General features: G+C 32.3%; 1 protein-coding gene across 1 annotated transcript in view; it reads left to right on the top strand.

Moving 5' to 3' along the window:
- The window catches only part of LOC148606173 (ARF GTPase-activating protein GIT2-like), a 40,184-nt gene that overhangs the window by 1,956 nt on the left and 16,874 nt on the right, over nucleotides 1-21,354 (top strand). The window contains exons 2-12 of the mRNA XM_088544387.1: nucleotides 9,728-9,861; nucleotides 10,527-10,639; nucleotides 12,842-12,941; nucleotides 14,015-14,101; nucleotides 14,721-14,851; nucleotides 15,488-15,582; nucleotides 16,399-16,444; nucleotides 17,254-17,305; nucleotides 18,284-18,356; nucleotides 18,732-18,829; nucleotides 19,317-19,440. Coding sequence (XP_088400513.1) covers nucleotides 9,728-9,861; nucleotides 10,527-10,639; nucleotides 12,842-12,941; nucleotides 14,015-14,101; nucleotides 14,721-14,851; nucleotides 15,488-15,582; nucleotides 16,399-16,444; nucleotides 17,254-17,305; nucleotides 18,284-18,356; nucleotides 18,732-18,829; nucleotides 19,317-19,440 — 1,053 coding nt within the window. The remainder of the gene's footprint in view (nucleotides 1-9,727; nucleotides 9,862-10,526; nucleotides 10,640-12,841; nucleotides 12,942-14,014; nucleotides 14,102-14,720; nucleotides 14,852-15,487; nucleotides 15,583-16,398; nucleotides 16,445-17,253; nucleotides 17,306-18,283; nucleotides 18,357-18,731; nucleotides 18,830-19,316; nucleotides 19,441-21,354) is intronic.

The raw sequence follows: 21,354 nt of genomic DNA, 5'->3' as shown, positions 1-21,354 counted from the left end.
CCCCCCCACCCCCCCACCCCCCAAAAAAAAAATAGGAATAGTCACTCTCAGTTTTGTTCAAGTATTTTACCCACTGCCCTAACTGTCTTCCAATATGCACAGTAATTTTTTTTACTATTTATTTTTTTTTACTTTTAAGACACTTATTGTGACTTAATAATGTATACTCAAAGGAAACCAGATTTATATCTACATGTACAAATGTACACCAACTGTAGTCATTGCATTGACAATTACTGGGGCATTTATTATAATGAGAGAGGCAACTAAGGAAAATAAGAATTATTTTATCAACAGGACATAATAAATTGGACAACACTAATTCAAAGATCTTTGTTGTAAAGTGTGAACAAAAGACACAAAAAAGTGCTCATTTTCTCAGTCATTGAAAAAAATTATGCTTACATGTACATCAGACAATTTTCCTGATGAACTGAATCAAAATGAAAACTCAGCATTTATACAAAAGAATCAATACATGTACTGGTACTATACATGCATGTATGATACTCTGAATTAATTTTCATGATACACGTACTACATGTATGCTACTCTTTTCATTATTTCTCATGATGCATGTACTTTTCATTACTTTTGAATGAATTACATTTATGTATATGTAGTAATTAGCAAACTGTGTTTTTTTTTTCTAATGCATAATTAAATTTTTCATTTCTGTCACTTCGCACATTCTCTTTGTGAGATGGTGTTTGTGATACTTAAGGCAAAAAAAAATGTTTCTGTTTCCTGTTACCCTACCCACCCTAGTTTTTTGTGCCTACCCTTAACATTTTATAGCCATTTTTGGATCACGGATTGTTTTAATCCAGATTATTTCTCCATTAACACAATAGAAAGTGTAAAATGTATAATATTTATGAAAAATGAAATAATAATCCCTGCTGAAATTTAATGTACCCTATTTTTTCTTGCTGGCAGCTGTGTACTTTTTTTTGCCAAATCTAGATTCTGTATTTTTGTCCCCTGCCGCAACACGGAGCAGGGACATAGAAATGCTGGTGTCCGTCTGTGTGTCCGAAGCTTGTGGACACAACTCCTCAGAAACAGCTGAAAGAATTTTGTAAGATTGTATGTCACCATATGTAGTTCACCATACTTAACCGCTATTTTGATTCAACAATTTTTATGGGAGTTATGGGCACATAAGTTTTGAATCTGCTATTTATACAGGTGTCAAACATTTGTAATTCAACTCTTTCTACAGTGGTGGGGGACATATGGCTACACGTAGCATTCTTGTTTTAACTAGTATTTCTGATTATGATATACATATACAGTGTAAGGCCAGCATCTAGAATGAGGCAAACTCTTTTTTATATGAGTTTAACAATTTTGACTAGACTGTTAGACCCACATACAGGGATTCAATTTACATGTACTTTACAATTACTCTTATTGGGGACCTTTCATTAAGGATGCAAAAGGTCTAGGATCTTTCACTCTTGAAATTGTATTTGAACCCTTAATTTTCATTTCTGTATGTTTTTGTTTTAGAGGTTGCCAGCTGGTTACAGTGTTTTGTATTAATACAAATACATGTCAGAGTTAGTAGTTTGGCAAAATAGACCATTATATGCATTTTAGTACTGTAAATGTACACTTGACATATAAACGTAAATGAAGGCTTTTAATTTAAAAAAAAATGATTGAATAGTTTTTCCTCAATCTATCACAATATTGAAACAGATTTTGAAAAGAAAAAAATGTCAATGTTGAAGTACATGTAGTTAAAAAATCCATACAATATTCTCTTTGAATCATTGTTGACAGATGTGGCAACTGGTTTGAAATACCTTTAATTATCTCTATACACAGTGGTCCAAGTAGCAAATTAGGACGAAAAAATGGTTACCTTCATTCGATTTGTCATTTTGGAGCTTAAGCTTTGAAGCTTAAATTTAGAGAACATTAAGTCAAGTGAGCTACATGTATCCAGAATTAAGCTGTGAACTGTAATTGTGCTAGCTCACTTGGTTTAAGACTGAAGAAATATTGTTCAACTCAGGGATTTTCCTACCCTTAACATGAATTTCTACCCCATTTTTAAAGTGAAATATGCTTCCAATATCCCAGATTTCCAATTGTGACATGAAACACTGACTCAAGATATGTACATGACTAAAATAGAGATTGGTAAGATGTACAGGACATCTCTCCACTCTATTGTATTAGATTTGTAGTTTGTTTGTTTGTTTGTTGGGGTTTAACGTCCGAGCAGCAATATTTCAGCTATATTCAGACGATGAACATGAAATGGATGATAAAATGAACATGAAATGATGATGAAATGAAAAAAGGGATGGGACACAAGGATAATGGGGTCGACAAATTTTGATTGCCACTGGAAATGGGGAGAGATGGGTAGGGTCTGGCAATTTAGCCTCCTGTGGCAGAGCCCTATGGTTCCTACTCCGGGAGAATACCACAGTAGGGTTCCTTAACATGCGAGGAACTTGGCATCTTTCCCAACACGGTGCACCACTATGGTTTGCGATCAGGTTTTCCATATTATAGCCTGACAACCCCAACATGTAACACGCCAGGGGTACCCCATTCCACTACCTGGGGCACACATCCCAGTTGCTCTGTGGGCAGAGCGCCCTAGCCCCCGTCTAGGGTTCTGAGCACTATTTAGTCGCCTTTTACAACAAGCTTAGCGCTGCTGCAGGCCTATTCTTTTAGATTTGTAGTGGTCACTTCATAGACTTCAATACAATTGAATCTGTAATGGTCTTCGTCAAGGATTTGATTAGAAATTATGTTATAAAAATATTGTATAATAATCATTGACTTCTAACATGTACTACTGTAGGTAGATTATTACCCAAAGTCACAATTTTCATCCTGTTTTTCACTATTGAATGGGCCCAGCACATCCCCGAAACGGTAGGAAAATCACTACAAAAACCATCCTTTTCCAATAAAACTATATTAGTTGCATTAGATTAACCTATATTTTGGTTTGAGAACAAGTCTGCATGTATAAAATTGTTCATATTCGTACAGAAAAAGGTCAAAATATGTGCACCTCACTTACTTAAAAATTTTAGGTCAAGCACCTCTCAAAATAAGAATTTTGAAATCCTTGGCTGGGTTTTGTAATGCACAGACATGTACACTGCTTATATGTAGTTTTATTTGGTCATTAGATTTACTTTTATGTACAAATGTGCATATAGGTATAAATTAGTATCAACTAGTGTGAAGACTTGAACTGAAAATAGTAACAATTAACATGACTACTACATGTAAAAAATTTTTATTTAAAGTCAGTCTGGTAATACATGTAAATCATTCAGTTTGTATATGTTACTGTGACTTACATGTAGCAATATTTATCTTGCATCTGGAGAGAAATTATGTTGTTGGAATTTTCTTGAAAATATGCTGTTTCTAAATCATTGTAAAAAAAGAAATTTCGGAATTTCATTTTTTTTTTAAATCTCCTTGTATTTGGGTCTGACTTTTGAAAAAAAATTCTTAAAGCAATATTGTGTTTACATGTAAGTAGCACATTGCTTTAGTACTAACACAACACGACGCATATTACACAAGGAAGAACAAAAACGTGTACATATATTTAATGTTTGTGAACCAGCTCACAATTCTAAGCTTAAGCTGTTGATTGAGTAGTTATGGGTTTTTCTTAGGCTTCTCTGAAATAACTGGTAAAATGTTAGCCATAAAACTATACATTCAATGATTAATCAATTAAACATTTAAAAACATCCTGAAAACTGCAAAAATTGAGAAATTCTTTTGTAATACAAATCTGCATTAAACAATACATCTAAAACGGCTTCCCTTTGTTAGTTATAAACAAGCCATGCCAAGATGACTGTGCATTAATTATAAGTTTTTGTTGCTGTGCCACATGTGCCAAAAATCACTTGAAAAACATAGATGACTTGTAACTAATTTTAGAGGTGTAGATGGCTTTATCAGATGATCAGCTGATAAGATGATTCCATTGATAAAAACTTCCTGGGAAAATTAGGGCTAAAGTGAACAGTACTCTTACTTATAAAGGTCAGGAAGATGATTCTGTTGATGAAAACTTCCTGGAGAAACTAGGATGTAATGTGAACAGTATTGGTACTTGTAAAGGCCAGGCAGTTGATTCCATTAATGACAATTGCTGGGAAAATTAAGACAAAGGTGAACAATGCTTTTGCTTACAATGGTCAGGCAGATAATTCTATTGATGAAACTTCCTCTAGTAATTGGGGCTAAATGTGAATAATATTGGTACTTCTTATGGTCAGACAGATAACTCTATTGAAAATAACTCCTGTGAAAAATTGAGGCTTAATTTGAACAGTACAGTTACTTCTAATGGTAAGACAGATAATTCCATTGATAAAAAAAAGCTTCCTGGGGGTAAATTAAGGTTACATCTGTAGATGTGAAAGTCAAGCAATATGTAGAGAATTGTTAGTTATAGTACTGTGTGAGTGGAGATGTTCAAGAACAGAAGATGTTGCTTGTGAGTTTATGCGGGAATGGAATCCGTAAAATTATGTAATATGCATGTACAAAAATTCTAACTACAGTTACAAATTGTAAACACTGTAATACAATGGTCAGATAAGAAATAAGGAATTAATGTATACAGAGTTAATTTGTGATAAAGTGATGCTTAAGGGGAAAGAAATAAATAGAAAATATTTGTTAGTTGAAGTTCTGATTGGGTATGACTCAAAGGAAAATAAAGTGATCATGCTGATAAAGATTTTTAGTTGACAACAATGGTATGCTCATTCCTGATGCATAATATACATGTAATTACTAAGTATCTGGCAAGGGATAGAATAGTATTGTTATTGTATCAATGCTTAGACACAAGGCAAGTAATATATGTTGTGTTGGTTTACAGAGAGACAAATTACCCCATCTGTCTTCCTCTTTCACTAGATTTAGCCTTCAACAAGCAGCACAGTGGGTATCTGGCAACAAGCAGGATTTGCTCATCCTTCCGAAGCACCTGTTTACCGTCAGTTATTGTTTGTAGAATTCATGCTTTTTGTTTTTCAGTACATTTGTGTTGTGCAACTTAATCTTATATGTTTTGGTGTTCTCAGTGTTGTTTCACTAAATTGTACTTCATTATTGCTTCCTTGTCCATATTACTTCCCATTATCACTTATGATCATGTGTGTCCATTCCATCAATACACCCAGTTTTTTAGAATACTCCTACCATTATAAACCTTGATTGGGGTCAAACAGCATGATATTATTTTTTCTTTATCATTATCATAATCATGTTTATAGATTAATCTTTCTTATCCAGATCTATCAGATGTTTTATGTATATTTACAGTATTTTTATCTTTTATGTTACATTTCTATTTACTCTATTAGATAACTCTTCTATTGATGAGAAAATTTTCCTATAAATATTTTTAAAGTGTTAATCATCAGTACTTTATAAATTGAATACAGGTTGTTTCCCTCAATGAAAAATTGTGAATCATTGATGTTAAAAAATTAACAAATAATTGTGATGTGCCAGAAGTTAGAAACAGTTGTTCCATAAGACCCTTTAAATTTCTTAGAACATATTGACCTTGATGAACTGAATTTTATCAGTCATGCCAAAATTTTCTATAGAACTTGCTTAAAACAAAATAAGTCCAAAATTTATTACAGAATTTTTCCAGCCACAATTTAAACAAATGGCTGAAAAATTGCCCTAAATGAACATCCTCCTCTCCAACGATTTAGGAAGAAGGCAAATTTTTTAATGGAGTAATTAAAATATCCACTTTTTTTTTTTACATTTCAGAATAAATCTTATAATACAACAGTATACTTTATTTTTAGTTCATTTCTTAAACTGATGCTTCAAATCTTGATAGTAGTTTTGTAAAATTCAGACTCATGCCAAAATTCATGATAAACATGTGTCACGCCTAATTGGCAAAAATGGGCAGTATTATAGATTATAGTAATATTGCTCCACATCTGTTTGTTCTTCTGCACAACTTGTTTGTTTCTGATTTTTTTTTATTTTGTTTGTTTACAGTAGAACTTGGCATGGTAATTGCTGATAAGCATGTACATTATGTATGTCCTGGAGATGAATCATTTTGCATGGTATACTTATATACATTGTACATACTGGAGGTTATATTGTGTATAACTAAAACACAAGTTTATATGGACCCTTGAATTCATAGTTTTGAAGTTCTCATTATACACATCAATGGGACTTTGTTGGGAACCTAATTTTGTGGTTTGGTCTACCCACGAAAACCACGAATATTGGTACCCCATGAACAATAGTATTCTCACATTATGAGTCAAATATAGAAAATGAATATTGATCAGTACTGCTACTTGCCCTACATATCAGTTGTCCGAAATTCTATAAGTGCATGTACTTTAAATATCTCTCTTTAAACTGCTTAATTGAAGCTTTTTTTAAGATGGTTTTGTGTGGTTTAGGCAGGTGTATTGTATGCACAGGCTCTAAGGTGTATTGAAAGAGATTGAATGGGCTTCACAATGTGTCTGGTTAATACAGGTTTTTGGGTTATTCAGAGTTATTTCATTATATAATCTTTCTGATCATTTGCTACCATTTTAAACATATTTGTTTTTACAGATAAATAGTTTATCCAATTGACCTTGGCACATATTCAATTTTAATTACAAAGAAAGATCATCATCTACTTCTGATGATTCAATGGCCACTGAAACTTATACTGATTTTTTTTCTGTCTAAGCTGTGTTATCATGGTACATGTATATAATGAGATGAAAGGTAAAAGTATGACTAAATATATGGTTTGATCATAGGGGCTAAACATAACCTTCAATTTGTGTTCCTTGTTTGGTGAAAAGGTTATGAAGTAGGAACTGTTATATTTGTATGTCTGTAACTCTCTTGATTTCTTGGTGAGAATTTAGATATGCTCAACCAAGTACTTTGCACTTTTATATTACATTTCTGCTTATTTTATTGTATTTTTGTTTTTACTGCTCATGAATTATTGTTCTTTTCTCTGAGAAAACAAAGACTTTTCCGTTTTTTTTTAATGGAAAGTTATAAACTTTATATTGTTGAGAAACCTTGTGACCTTGATCTAAAGGGTCAGCTTTAGGTAAAAAATTGTCCTGTTCTGAAACAAGTTTGACCTGTTTATATGGCCTAGTTCCATAAAAAGATCTTGGATTCCTCACTGCTTTACAATTACTGCCAGTTAAATGGTTAACTTCAGGGAATATACACCATTGATAATACCTGATAAAATGTCTTAGGTATAAACTTTCTATCAGGCCAAAAAATAATAGTCTTGTTTTCTGCTACTAGTAAGAAAAAAATAGGATACATGTAGCTAGGTAGATAAGGAAATTATTCTATTTACATTGAGTTAATGGGGAAACAACCTAGGCTATAACAGTGCTGGAGCCAAAATGGCCATAAAATTATCAGGGTATGTAGGATAGAAACATATTATTGTTTTTTTTCCTCACTAGATACTTTTTTGAATCTGTACTTGAAAATGTTTAAATATCCTTTTCCATTGTCCACTTTACTACCTAATAGAATTTAGATGCTGATACTTTGAACCTCTCCAAGCAATTGATTCCTTATGGTCTGAGTGGTGTGAGTTCCTGAATCCAGAAGGCTTCTCTTAAATTTTTGTAATGTCTCTTGCTGGGTCACTAGGCCTCACTACTTTTAAAGGCTTAGTTAATTAGGGTATATTTTACTAATTACAGTGCAACAGTTCACAGGTGCTATCTGTCAATACCAGCAGGGTACTTCTCTGATGATGATAGACCTGTCACTGGTCATCAGATAATGATCATCTACCAAGTAAAGACCAATTCTTTTACTTGAAGTTAAATATTTAAATTCATCATTCAGTTTCACACAAGGCATTTTGAAGGAAAGTGCATTAGCATCATGTATTCAGTGCATGGATCTGCATGATATACACATCAATTTGTCAAACAATGCATGTGTTATATAAACTTTTGGAAATCTCTGTCTGGTTTAAGGTTATCTCATAATAAGAAACAGACATTAACATATTAATGAGCTTCATAGAAATTGCATCCTGGTGATGTATATTGCATAATGTTATTCCACTGGAAACATAACCTCATATTAAGATAATCTTTGTTTCACATGTAATCAGCTATACATCATAACATGTACACAGTACAGTACTTCAAAGAAAACATGTACTCAGTACAGTAATTCAAAGATTTTATTTTTAAGATCAGAATGATGCTTCTTACTCAAAATTGAGTTTCATTGATCCATTAACAAAAATTTTCTCCTGTTTTAAACCAGTGATTAAAAATGCATGTGACTTATTACCACAATAATGGTGATTATATTTTTTTACAATGAAGGGTATATTTGACAGAAAATGTGTGTTTTTGTCAACTTATTATTGGTAACACACACCATTTGCATTTTTATACTACCACAAAAGATTTGTAGTCGTTACATGTAAATGGTATGACACTATCATCTTCGACATCTGTGTCCTGCCTCAATCTTCGATAGACATTATGGTGTTCAGAGAATAATTTGAGGAAAAGTGAATGGATCTTTTTTTAAATTGTACCACAAGATGATTTGCGACCACATCTGCCTAAGGAAGGAAGGCTGTAATTGAATTTTGGAATTTCAACTTACTTATTGGAATTAGGGGCCAAAAAGGAGCCAGAAAAAACATTTTCTGATGTCCAGACAATAAATTGAATAAAAATAAATGGATTTGCTTGATATTATGTCATAAGGTGCCTCAAGTGGTTTTTCTCTTTTGAATAATTTCCCACACATTTATTTCATTATTTAGTTCATAATTAGTTTAATCAAGTTTGATTTTACCTCTTGTGCTTTTGAAATGCAGTGTCACATGTTTATTACCAGAAACACTTGTTAATCTTGATTTTTAACTTTAATCAACATGAAACAATTGAACAAAATGAAAGGTTAAAGATTTGTGAAATTAACATGCATTGCACTGAGATGACCCCAGTGGTTCGACATCTGAGGAAGATTAAAGAGATTGTAGAGCTTATTTGTTGTTGCTGAAGTTTCCCATTGTACAGTTTGTATAAGTTTGAAGAGTACTTAAAAATCATCACCTTTTTAAAATTCAAAATTTTCATATTGGGTTTTTCAGCAAAACAGGAGAGACAACTCTTTGCCAAAAATTATGGGTGGTTTTTTTTTTTGGCATTTTTTCTCCAATTTCTCTGTAAATGAAGGTACTTTTATAGACTTATGATGTAAGTGCCATAAATAGAGTTTGACTTTAACATTAGCCAAAAAAATCTTAGGCTTGTATGTTTTAAGGAGAGCTGGTAAAAGTTTCATTGGCAGTAGCCTAAAGGACTTTTAAATTTATTCTGGCTTTTTCAGTTGATTTTATGCAATGCTAGTTGATTTTTTCAAAGTAATCTCCCTTATTTAGTATCAAACTTAGTCCAAAATTTTGTACTAAATTTTTTTTAAAATGAATGCAATTGTATCTGCCTATATTTATTTCATGTTTATTTTATTTTTCTTGGCACTTTTTATATATTTCAATTAAAAAAAAACTTATTCCTTTTGTAAGATAGAATTAATTTGAGGTTATGACCCATATTATGCTAGAATGCCTGCAGTGATGATTGTACTGAAAACACTATTTTAAGCATTTTCCATAACGAAGATTTCCAATTATATTTTACAGATCCATCATGGGCATCAATTAATCGTGGTGTATTGATATGTGATGAATGCTGCAGTGTTCATCGAAGTCTTGGTCGACACATCTCACAGATAAAGTCACTCAACAAAGGACAATGGAGTCCAACATTACTTTTGGTAAAATTTTTCTTTGTGCTTGAATTTTAAATTTTGTGAAAGAGAGTATTAACTGACTTGTTTCCATATTTAGACTTATTGTATCCACACTCAACAAGTGGGTGGTATATTGGAATCACCTTATCCATCTATTTTTATGACAATTTATCTTGTCTCCCAGTACTGTGAAAGTACTTTAATTTGTGCATACCAATTTTTGTGGATCAGGGAAGAACCCAAATTCGTGGATTCTTAAATTTGTAGTTTTAATGTTTTCAGTGTACACAACAGTGGGAATCTCTTATTTGTTGGGAACCAAATTTTGTGGTTTGGTCTACCCACGAAAACCATGAAAATTGGTACCCCACAAAAAATAGCACTTTCACAGTAGATAGATTGAATTGATTGAGTGGGTGGCAGGCCTACCTGCAGGCTATTGCCTCTGTGAAATAATACATTAAAGATCTGGCTCAGCATGTCATACTAGTACAATGCAGTGTCTGTTTGACCAGTCAATCGTTCTCATCCTGAAATGCATGAAAAATCTGCCATAGGACATTAAAAAATAACCAATCAGTGTATTACGAGGAAGTACTGAGAAAGGCAACATAGTTTTTGGTTTATTTTCAAGTGGACAAAATTTGAATGAAGTCTTTGTTATTTTATACTGATTGTTTTTATTGTAGATGGTCCAACACCTTGCAAATCATGGGGCTAATAGTATTTGGGAACACTCATTACTGGACCCTTCACAGAGTAAACATGGCAAGAAAAAACCAGGGCCCAGGGACCAAGTACAGTAAGTAGTGGGTTGTATAAAAATCACAATGGTATAAACTACGAATGCAGTACACTTCAGCCAATACAGTAGAGGGATCCAGCTCTTATCCCTTTACAGTCAGACCTGCCCTAACAACCACCTGTATTCTGTAATAACTTGTCATTAAAGACTATGTTAAACTATTAAGTAGCAGTCTTTCTAAAAATCAGACAGGAGGTGATTCATGCATGTCAAAAACCCACCAATATCACTTTTATTTTTAGTTTAGAAACAGTTACTGATCACATTACAAGTCTTAGTTTTTCCATTTGCTTGTTGCGCTTTTCAGATAAAAATTATACAGATTGTACTTGAAATTAGAACTTTGCAAGAGTTATCGTTCTTGATTTGGCTTCATTTGAATGATTTTAGTGGGAGATGACTGTATAATTTTCTAAAAAGTGCAGATCTGAATGCAGAAATGATTATCACCCTGTAAAAGTATAGCATATGTAGACTGAAAAAGCATTGTTGTTTGGTGGGTTTTTCTACACCATAAATCACTTTACCATTGGCAGTGCCAGAATTTTGTGTAGACTGGTACTTAATATGTATTGCAACCTATGTACGATTAACTTGTGTATAAAGACCACCTGTCTTACATGACCATGGTTTTGCTGTCCTTTTGAAAGTCACTCGAGACTTGTTTGTCTGTAGATCTGCGCAACTGAAAGTGCCACTTATGTTCTAATGTGAACAAACAGACAGAAAAAGTAAAAATGTCAAGGTGTCCAATGAGAGGAGGTCAAGGTCTGTTGTCATTAAAAAAATCTTTAAATTCCGTCTAATTCTTCCTCGAAACTGAATTCAACAGTTCTGATCACTTGATATAAGATAATAGGAAATGTTCAAGGAAATGATTTTTTTTAAATAAAAAAATGACCTTGTTTTCTGAAAAATACTTGAGTTCTCTAAAATCAAATCTACATGTACTTGACCAATAAGATCTTGAAATCAAAAAAATTTAGGAAAGCCTATTTTAATAAAACATTGATAAGTTTTATTTCAAATTATTTAGGAAACATTTTAGAAAAACTCAAGTAATGAAGTCAAATGAAAGAGTTTCAGTAATATGTAAACTTCTTGGTACAAATATATGTGTTTGTCCTTTTCATTATGAAATATTTGTCCTAAAAAAGTTGAGTATTTCTATTAAACATTATTTATGACTGAACAAATTTCCTACTCATTAAAATTGCCTTCTTATGATAAAAGTTGCTTTTTAAGTAAGCATTGATATTTGTAAAACTTTCCTTTCATATGGCTTGATTCCAAAAATATTTACACAGCATGTACCATGTAGAAAGAAAATGTGATAGACAGATGGTAGACAAAAAAATAACATAAGTACATAGTGCTTTACACACATGTTCTTATTTCATTGTTTATATACTTGTGAACTGTGAAACATTTGCCACAGTTTTATTTTCCTGACTTTTCGTGGTAATCTGTAACACAAACATTTAACTGTCACTAATATATATTTTCTTCAAAGAAAATCATAATGCAGTTTGGGGAACAGTTGCTAATTTAAAGCTGTGTGAAACTAGATTGATCACAGAAAAGGTATAAAATTTTCCAGGTTTCAGTGAAAGAAATTAGCACAGTCCGAGTCTATATAAAATCAATCAGGTCTATGAAAAAATTGGCTCAATTTCCTTTGAAATGTACAGTGCAGTCTACATGTACATAAAATTATGATGGGTCTATATTAGCAAAAAAATTAAGTTTCTAACACTGAAGTTCATGGTATTCTTCTGTTATATTTAGCTTAATTTGTATGTATAAAAACAAAATTCAATTCTGGCTTTCCAGTGTTTTATAAATTTTATTGGTAGAAATGCAATAATGCAGGGATTATCTTGGGAGGGACCCTTTCAATTTTATGGGAAAATGTGTCGAGATAGAATTAAACTGGTCATTTATTTGACTGGGCCCCTTAATAAGGCACCAAAATAAACTGTTTATTTGTCCCTTTTGACAGTATTAAAAGATTTCTGACCCATAGACATTTTGCAAATACCCATCTTTTTTCAAATGCCCATTGAAATTCTGAATATTTCAAAAGGCTCCTATAAAAAATGGACCCTTGGCCCATCATATGGGCTCGTAATGGTCTAAAGCCAGGAAAACTTTTGTAAATATAACTAGTATATACCAGTTCTTCATTTTCTTTTATAGTCCTGTTAAGGCAGAGTTTATCAGGTCCAAATATCAGTTTCTTCAGTTCATCAATAAACAGAAGGATGGAGAAGTCAGCTCGATAGACGATCTCAGCAAGGTTTGTTTATCAATAAATATTCAATTTGTTACATATTCTATAGAATTCATTCAGTGGGCACAAGCATTTAGTATATGTGTAGCATAGTCTTATAGATTCAATATTTAGATGCCCCTTGTATACATTTGTCTATATGCTTGTGTATGTCATACACGTAGGTAGATTTTGTTCTCTGTTTGCAGTCTTTCCGAAGGTTTGTCGGACTGTTGGATATCACAGGTAAAAAAATCCAGAACGCCAGACCGGAAGTGCGGAAAATTTCCAATATTAGTCATTCTTGATTCAGGTCAAAATAGACAGTAAAACTTGGTTCGGTCCTTAAAATAGTATGTCATCACAGGACCGATGTACTGGAAAAAAAAACTAAACCTTTGGAAGACTGTGTTAGAGTTCTGTGTCTCAACTACTTTTGGCTGTTCAGAGAAAATTTTTGCATTAGATGTGATATTTTTGTTCTCTTATATCAATTTATTGAAACTTACATTTGAAACACTATCAAAAATCTTGGTGAAGAAGTTAACATTGATGACATTGTAGACTAAATACACATAATGCAAGATGGCCTTGTGAAATCATTTCAGAAGAGAAGTTTTTATTGGTAAATAGTATGTATGTGTTTATATAGTCTTGATGGTCAAAATCATTGGCGCTTGGGGACAATTTGATGTTTCTCGGTATTTTTCCTCGAAACGTACATATTTTGTAATGTTCTCTCATATTTGCCCATTATACGTATGTCTAACCTGTTTTTAGCTTGTTTTACCATCTCTGACATTTTCCCTCTCTCTCTAATTTCAGAGATGGTAAAACAAGCTAAAAACAGGTCAGACATGCGTATAATGGCCAAATATGAGGGAACACTGTAAAATATGCAGGTTTCAAGGAAAAATACCTAGAAACAACAAATTGTCCCCAAGCGCCTGTGGTCAAAATATATTTTGCCAGATTTTTTAATAATTGTACAGTAAAAGCATAAAAATTGACAGCTTGCAAAAACAGATTGTTTCTTCCATGATGTAAAATTCTTCATCAATAAAACATTTATGTCATTGCAGTTTTTATTAATTTTTCAGCAACTTCATTCAAGTGTGAGGACCAGTAATTTAGAGACATGTTTAAGACTACTGTCCAAAGGAGCAGACCCAAACTATTTTCATCCTGTAAGTTCACAGTTTTTAATATGACCAAATTTCATATTGATGAATCTTATCAGCTCTCATTACAGTGTTACTAAAATTGTACCTCTCTTTGTAGTGGATATTTATCAACTTTAAAAGTTAAAGGTCCCATTTAGTATCTGTACATAGCTGCTAAAATTTTATATCTACCAATGAAATCATAGAAAATTACACAACCAAAAGCAATAACATACTGTAAAGGTATTTACGTGTAAATTTATTGGTATCAATTTTAGTGATTTTGATTATTTTGTGTAGTGTAGAAACCATGAATTGGAATAAGGCCTCAATGTTTTCAGTGGAAATTTTACATTTGGTTGCTGATTGAATACATGGTTTGACTAAGCACAAAAATGGATCCCTCACAAATAATAGTTCTTTGTTAGTCTATACTGACATTTCAGACAAACCAAAGATTTTTTATACACTCATTTTTGACAGATAATGAGATTTGCTGTTGTATACTGCTGTTCTTCTACAATTGACAAAAGAATTATATCTCTCACGAACAAAGTGTAGGTGGTATACAGTAACCACCAGTCTGTTGGTGTGTCTATCTAATAGGTCCTTTTGACAATTTTCTTGTTTTCTCTACTATCAGGAGAAAGGAAACTGTCCACTCCATGTTGCTGCCCAGAGTGGCCAACCATTACAGGTAGAACTTCTAATCATCTATGGAGCTGATCCTGGGGCATTTGATTCTAATGGCAAAACTCCAATTGATCATGCAAAGTGAGTGTTTTGTATAGATTTTATCAGTTATGATTAGAACACACAAAAAAAACTGCTCTAATTTTAGATGTTAACATAAAATTTACTCTGCTATATTTTTATATCCTATTGTAAAACTGCTCATTGAAATTTATTGCTACCAATACATTTATTGTCAAATGGGGAGTTTGTTATTAATTCCCTAGTGAATTAAACATTGGACATCTGTTCTGTACTTAAGTATTATTAATAATGTTTTCCATATTGGTTTAGTTATTGGTCTGAGGCTAGCCATATTGAACTGAGGCTATGCTTAAATCCCATATTGAAGCACTTTTGTATTTTGTATTGTTTTGGCGGTTTTTATCATATTAAGGCAAATAATTGAATGCCAATCAATAATATAGAATACACAGCTTAAGTTAAATTTCATTAATATCCAAAATGTATTTTTCCAACTAAGTTATTTTGAACATTTTGTCATCCCCTTTTTTTCACCATTACATGGTGTGGTATCACTTAATAACTCATAAATGCCTTGTTTTTTTTCGTGTAATTTTTAGTTCTTTTTTGTTGCACATTTTGTGTTCCCAGTGATGTATTCTTCATTTGTATCACTATTATAACAAATTTAAAACCTTTTTATGTTTTTTACAGAGCTGAAGGTTATACAGACTTAGCAGACAGGATTTTAGAATTACATTATGAACTTACAGATAGACTAGCATTTTATGTTTGTAAGAGGAAGCCAGGTAAGGGAAATAACTCTTGACAGCATGTTGACATTTCTATAAATACAAATGTACACATATAGTAACTCTTGCGTTAGGTTAAGGTATTCAATACATTTAACTACCATTCTGTGTAAGAATCAGGCAATGGGTGACACATCATTTTTCTCAATTTGGTCTTTTTTGCCTCAAATATATTCAAACATATTCATGTGTGACATACACATATTTTTTGACCGCTTATATATGGAAAACGTGCAGGAAAATTTTCCTGCCATTATTCCATGCAGTAAATCATCTAAATTTGACCCATCAGTAACTTTACAAACACTTGTTATTTCTTGAGGCTAAGAGGTATAAATACTTGGATAATGCAATAAAATCTTGTGTGGTTTTCATTTTCTTCAGGTGCCACATTTAATACACATTTTGCCTGATTCTTAGACAGAGAAGTATTTAAATCACCGTTGCGGCTGTTATATCTAAGTTACACTAAAATGCAGTAAAAAATTGTTTAATGATTTGGGCCTAAAGGAAAGTCATATTGGTTAAATCTTTCCTATTCCCTGTGGGTTGGTATGTGGTAAAATTATTTAATTTTGCAATTCTGAATCCGAAGTTTGGTATTATTGCACTCAATACTGATCTTTAAAAGATAAAAAATAAACAATATGGTTTTAATTAGACCTTGCCTTTTCTTCATTTCCTTCCACCTTATTTTCAGTGTTTAAGATACTCAATGTGTCTTAGATTTGTTTGAACATTTAAGATTCTATCTAGTATGTGCTGTTGCATAAACTTTGTTATTTTTACTGGTTTTTTTTTTTTTTTTTTCAGATCACAAAAATGGTGTACATTTCATCATACCAGAAATGGCAGACAGGTAGGCTTAATATGATTTGTTATATCCTAGAAAACCCTTTTTACCATAGCACTATGCTACATGTATTGGTATTTAATGAGTGGTATATTGGAATCACCTTGTCCGTGTGCATTCTGTCCAAATTTCGTTATCTTGGCTACCAAGGGATGGATTAATTCAAATTTGGTGTGATGCCACATATACATGAGGCATACACTGAAAGTGATTTTAGTTGCTATCTGATGTCAGCTTCCTGTACTAGTAGGGGTATGGCTAGCATGACAATGCATACAACTTCATATTTCTATGGAACAAAGTACTACAATGTATTTTCTGTCCCATTTCTTAACAAAGAATTGATTTGTAACTTGAAATTACTTAAACATTGTTCTAGATGACAATTTTTTTTAAGTTCTATTTATGGGGCCTATGGAAAAAAAATAGTTTTGATGATAAAATATTATTGAATTGTGCATTATAATAACTACAGCAGTACATTTCACAAAAAATAAGTGTAATATTAGTTGTAAGTTATGACCTTATAATGGAAAATAGATATATACATTCTTCTATTGGTGTTGAAAGGCATCCACTGCCATATTATTAGATCCTTGTATCTTAAAATTTTATGTTATTTTTACTGAAATTAAGGATTTTCTTTTTGATACCTTAGTTTACCCTAGGAGAAATAACTGATGCAAGATATGCAGGGACTAATTCTTCAATAATTTTGTAGATTAGAAATGTCTCAGAATTTGACAATTATAGGTTTGATCATATTTACAGATTTTGTTCATCAACTCTGGAATTTTAAATTAATTATTTTACAGTAGTTTAGATCTATCAGAGCTGGCAAAACAGGCAAAGACAAAGCTACAAGCAGTAAGTTTATTATACCCTAATCCAACCCACCCCCACCCAAGTCCCTCCCCTTTTTGTATATAGTGATCGTGATGACGGTTTTTCCCTTTGTTTGTCCGTCCACACCTTTTTTGTTACAGTTTTCTCTGTAACTTCTTATCACACCCACATTATATTTTTACAAAAACTTTATATAGGTAAGCAATATGCAATATAGTGTAGTTCAGTATCAGAGTCAAGCAACATCAACTTGGACAAATACAAAATTTTTAAAATTCAGCCTTGAGGGATATCAGCTTCCTATCTAAAGACTTTGTTTATATTTTTGATCATATGGTTTCTCGAAGAGAAGCAGGGGATCTGATTGTCATGATTAATTTTTCTTCAATTTTGATTAATATTATGAAGATATTGTAGATGTATACTTTTTCCAAAATTCAGTTTTACTATACCCTTCGTTGCTAATTTCCTGCCTACAAGCCTTGCAAAGCTGCCCTCAATGTGGGTCAAATTTACAATGTTGTATATGCAGAATTTTGTACATTGGATCTATCCAAAAGAACTGGAGGTACAAGAGTTACAGACATAATGTAGTCAGTCTGATATCTTGACCAAACTAAACTACAAATGTGATGGCTTCTCATTCTGTGTCGTCAATTTTCCTGTTTTCTGTGGCAATATTCCTTCAGCACCTGTGTATGGAGTACATCACAACTCGTACGTTATTTCAGAGCTTGCCATAACTGTGCAGACTTTTTGTTCCATGCTAGACTTCTTACAATTAGGCTTCTGAAACAGTTATTTTGCTAAGATAAAAGTCATCACTACGAACGTTTTATGGTTATCATCATGAACTTATGGATCGTTATGGTATATCCATCTGCACCAAGAGAACCAATCTGTTCACTATATTATAGTTTCCCTGTCCTCTTTTGTCTACCATGGCTTGTAATATGAAACTGTCTTATAGATGACAGAAGGGTTATTTTTTAATTTCAGCTGCCCAACCATTTATTTGAAGAACTGGCGATGGATGTTTATGATGAAGTTGATCGAAGGGAAAATGATGAACGTAAGTTATTGGATTCACAAATTTACTTAGGTTTACTAAGACTGTTTTCCAGCAAGTCAAGTTTGTGACCAAATTCACATAAAATTCATTGAAATGAATGTTCACATGAGTTGTATGTGAAAACCACACTAATATATGTTAAGTTTGTAGTTAGATTTGTTCATATTTCACATTATCTATATATACCTTACCCATCCCCCCTTTTTCCAATGGCAATCAAAATTTGTCGACCCTATTATCCTTGTGACCCATGCTTTTTTTTTCATTTCATGTTCATTTTATCACCCATTTCATGTTCATTGTCTGAATATAGCTGAAATATTGCTGCTCGGACGTTAAACCCCCAACAAACAAACATGTACTTTATGATTTTAGATTGGACTCAGTCACATGATACCTCTTCCGTGGTGACAGACAGACAGGGTGTCCCATTTCTACCTCTCAATCCTGACTTCTCAGCAACACGTAACCAGGTAAATTATTGATTTTTTACTTAAGAATAAACTTTGAAATATTGTGATTCATTTATACCATCAGATGCAGTAAGTTTTTAGCTTTTGTAAGTTTACATTGTTTGTAGAAAAACAGAAGGAATAGTTTAAAAGTAAAAAAGATTTATATCAAAATTCCTTTTTACAGTTATTTTTTTCTTACAGATATCTCTATGTTTTGTAAAAATAAAGAAATTTCATATACATATACACATATAAATGTACACATATACATATGTATATTCCAAAAGGAAAGATTTTAAGATGATGACTTTTGTACATTCCCACTTTGAAATAAGTGACATCCTTAGCAGTCACCAATTTTTGTTATTTTTATTGTTTATGAGGTAAATATCATCAAATTTAATTTCATTTATATTAAAATTTTGCTTTCTTTGAGATATGGAGATAATCTGCACTAGTTCTCCTTATTTTCTGGATAATGTAACTTATCCTGACTTTTGAATAGGGTCGACAGAAGCTTGCCAGATTTAATGCCAGAGAGTTTACTACACTTGTGATAGATATACTGAGTGATGCCAAGAGGAGACAGACTGGTGCAATGTCACCCTCACAGACACCCAAAGAACAAGGTAAGCTAAAAAATAACTTCAGCTTTCTCACAGACACTCAAAGAACAAGGTAGCTAAGAACAATTTCATCTCCTTCACAGATATCCAAAGAACAAGGTAAGCTAAAAATAACTTTATCTCCCTCACAGACATCCAAGAACAAGGTAAGCTAAAATAACTTTATCTCTCTTACAAATATGCAAAAAAACAAAGAATTATTTAAATATTGTTCTGTCAGCATTTCTGATTCCTTGAGATATAGTGAGCCAAAAAACAGAATCATTAAAACTCAATATACGTACCATAAATCTGACTTAAAAAGTATTAATTGCTGTCTAAATATATAAATAATCACCAGGGAGCAAACAGCTGATCAGGGTTATCAATGAGGATGGACAAGTAGAAAGGTTTACCACCATTTTACGGATGGCAAATCATTTGTTTATGATAAATTTCTACTGCACAATTAATTTTAATTTTAGTACTGTATTTTCAACAGCATGGTATAGTTGCCTAAAGTTTTGCTTGCAATAGGTATACTATGTCATAAATTTTAAACGATTTTGAAAATTTTCAATATTTGTTACCTCATGGTGTGCATTACATGTATAGGAGGTGAACAAATTTAACCAGAATTTGATAACACGTGTCATGTATAGAAGAGTTCGCCAATCTCATTAGTGATGTCAATTTCAATAATTTGCATATCATTAAATGATAATTGGCCAATTCAGATTGCCTTCTCTCACCTTATTTCCAACCAACTAATTAAAGATAAATGGCCTTATGAAAATCAAGAAAATAATACCATTATACTTCCAATGAGTACAGCTGCTATGTTGCCTCTTAGTTGAAAAGAGGTAGAGAGGTGGTTTCTCAGGTCAAAATGGTGAAATGTGACTATTTATATTACTGTACCCTCAACATGCCCTTTTTCAGGACCTGCACCCTGCCCTTTTCAAATCCTAACTGGAACACTGCATTTCTTCCTGCAGATTGTCAATATTGCATTTTAGATCTGGCTAAGATCAGGCATGGATCTGTAGAGAGGTGTGCCATGTGTATACCCCCTAAAAATGGGGACATTTTTTATGTTCAGAGTGTAGTAAAGTAAATGAATTTTAATGGGTTGCTTTATTAGATACTTTCGTATTGTGTAATTGAAACAAGCTACAATCTCATCATCGCAATGGCAAATTCTAAAAGTACAATGTCATATAAAATGTATTTTCTAAAGTTGCAATACATGTTTACATGTGTATTAAAACAGTGATGTGGGAAAAATGTCTGTTGTGCATGGATTCCATCTTTGAATAATGTTCAGTCTTTTTAGATAATGAATTATCTCCCTTCTTCCATTACTAAGTGTTAATGTCTTATCTTAAATAGTTTTAAGTGATTAACTTTTGCCAAAATACCAGCTGGTTTTTTGATGAAGCAGTGAAAATCACTGTCAAAGATTTAGTGAACCTTACAAAGTAATTCTTTCATAATTTTTATGGGATTCCTTATGAAAATCTCTGCCTGCATTCTTCATTAGATTTCAGGTATCTCTTATGTCTTTTCAAGTTATAACGAGTCAAAGGGAACACACCCCAAAAAAATTTACTTTTTTCAATTTTTGGTCCTATTTTGAAAATTATAAAAATTTCTTCATGTATTATTCAATCAGATTTCTGATATCTCTAATGCTTTTTGAGTTTTAAGGTGCTATAAAGGGACCACACCTCGAAAAATCAACTTTTCAGTTTTTGATCCTATTTTGAAAATTTTTAATTGAATTTCAAGTTTAGGCTATATTGTGTCCAAACCAGTTGTTCATAATGAACTGTAAGTCCTTATGCTTAAATGTGTCCACACTTGCCTCAAGTGAGCAGTTGTAACATGCTGCACTCTGCCAAGCTTTTCATTATTTTGCCAATTCAGTTTTGAATG

The sequence above is a fragment of the Perna viridis genome, chromosome 9, assembly GCF_037379345.1.
Source record: "Perna viridis isolate PV_CMFRI_1.1 ecotype Kerala chromosome 9, ASM3737934v1, whole genome shotgun sequence".
Lineage (NCBI taxonomy): Eukaryota > Metazoa > Mollusca > Bivalvia > Mytilida > Mytilidae > Perna > Perna viridis.
The sequence above is the reverse complement of the archived record's forward strand: the minus strand, read 5'-3'. Positions and strand labels throughout refer to the sequence as shown.